At 39.0% G+C, this 1650-nt stretch overlaps 1 protein-coding gene across 2 annotated transcripts in view; it reads right to left on the reverse strand.

The window, feature by feature from the left end:
• Positions 1 to 1650, reverse strand: part of dscama (Down syndrome cell adhesion molecule a) — a 125062-nt gene that overhangs the window by 26924 nt on the left and 96488 nt on the right. For both annotated transcript variants that reach the window (XM_032534582.1, XM_032534584.1), the window contains exon 12: positions 311 to 507. In XM_032534582.1, the coding sequence (XP_032390473.1) occupies positions 311 to 507 (197 nt within the window). The remainder of the gene's footprint in view (positions 1 to 310; positions 508 to 1650) is intronic.

A 1650-nucleotide genomic window follows, 5' to 3' on the forward strand; every position in this document is an offset into this window, starting at 1 on the left:
TTTTCAGATTTTACTGTATGTTATGTTTTATTCTTTTCTGATTTTACTGTATGTTATGCTTTTATTCTTGGTCTTGGATGTAAGTATCTTTGAATACCTGCTGGTTGCTGTTAGGGCTCTATAACTAAATGCTGATTGATTGATTGACAGACCTGAAGAGGTGAAAGTCTTCCGTATTTAACAAGAAAAAAGCAAAACAGTTGAGAAAAGTCAGAATAAATTAAAAGAACACATTTGCATGCTGTAGCTTTATATATAAAATAAATATCAGCAGTTGGATTTTACACTTCCAGGTGGCACAGCCCCCTACCTGCAGGGTGGAGATGACCTCATCGCCCACCTCCTTGACCGAAACCACGTAGCGGCTGGTCTCAGGGTTGATGATGCGTTCCTCCTTCTCCCAGCGTACCATGATAGGCTTCTCACCGTGGGCCGTGCAGCTCATCTTCTTCTCTTCTCCCTGCGTGGCCAGCGTGGTGTTGGGGTAGGATGTGATCATGGCAGGGACTGGTGCGGAAATAGAGCAGAAGATATCTTGTTACATTTGTTTTCTAGATTGACCACATTGGAACTTAAGTTCTAACGGATAGATAGAAACAGTACAAGAAAAGGACTTTGTCCAACTCAAAACCTTTGATTAAGCCAGTAGCTACGGAGGCCCAAATGGGTTGGATATTAAATAATTAAATAAGACACTATAAAATAAATACTCAGATAAGTAAATAGTCAAATATATAAACCAAGGAAATGGAATAATAAGACATTATTATAACTTAATCATTATTATGAAAAGAATTTTATTTTACATTGCACTTTTTAAATTAGTCCACTTTTATTAAACAATGATATTTGTGTGTTTCCTGAAAACTCTTTTTTCACAATGTTCTTTACGTGACACTGGAGTCGTCATCAGTCCCCGCCCCCTCAACTTTCAGCCAATCACACGCCTTTGGCCTCTTTTCGTGAGCTCAACAACAACAATAACAACAATCTAGCTTCAGAGGCAGCCAAACAACTTTTTATAGAGCAGCTAGTTAGCTGGCAGTCGCTAAAGGTACAGAGAGAATATGATTGGCTGAAAGGTGAGCGGGTGGTGACTGGTGAGAACGTCACTGTCATGAAAAGTGACATCACGAATTAAAAGTGTCATTGGGAACATTAAAATACAAAGAGGCTTTTGAGAAAGGGAATTTTGACAACGAGAGTGTCTACAAGGAACACATCTACACCAAATCTACTCCAAATATTCAACAACAGAATCACGAATGTCTTGGTTCCTTAACATACATACTGTACGTTATTTATTCATATTATGTGAACTTAGGAAACCTTAAGGAACATGATTGTGGTCCTGTTTAAGCGATGTCAGTGCCAAAGAGTAGTAACGTTATGTTTTGAGTGGATGACGAGCACGAGACGCCGAAATAGATGCTAATAAAATTCTGGATGGAAAGATTACTTTTTAAAAGTTGCCAAATGTTCGATTGACAAGACCAAAGTGATCTGTGTTTTGTCGACCACTTGATGGCCAAGCACACAGCTGATGCCCACCCTCCCCCCTGTCAAAGCATTTTTTTCAGTCTTTTATTGATGGACAGGGATACATTGTGTGAGAGATTGAACAATACAGTAGGCTATATGCCAATGTTG

The sequence above is a fragment of the Etheostoma spectabile genome, chromosome 13, assembly GCF_008692095.1.
Source record: "Etheostoma spectabile isolate EspeVRDwgs_2016 chromosome 13, UIUC_Espe_1.0, whole genome shotgun sequence".
NCBI classification, from domain to species: Eukaryota; Metazoa; Chordata; class Actinopteri; order Perciformes; family Percidae; genus Etheostoma; species Etheostoma spectabile.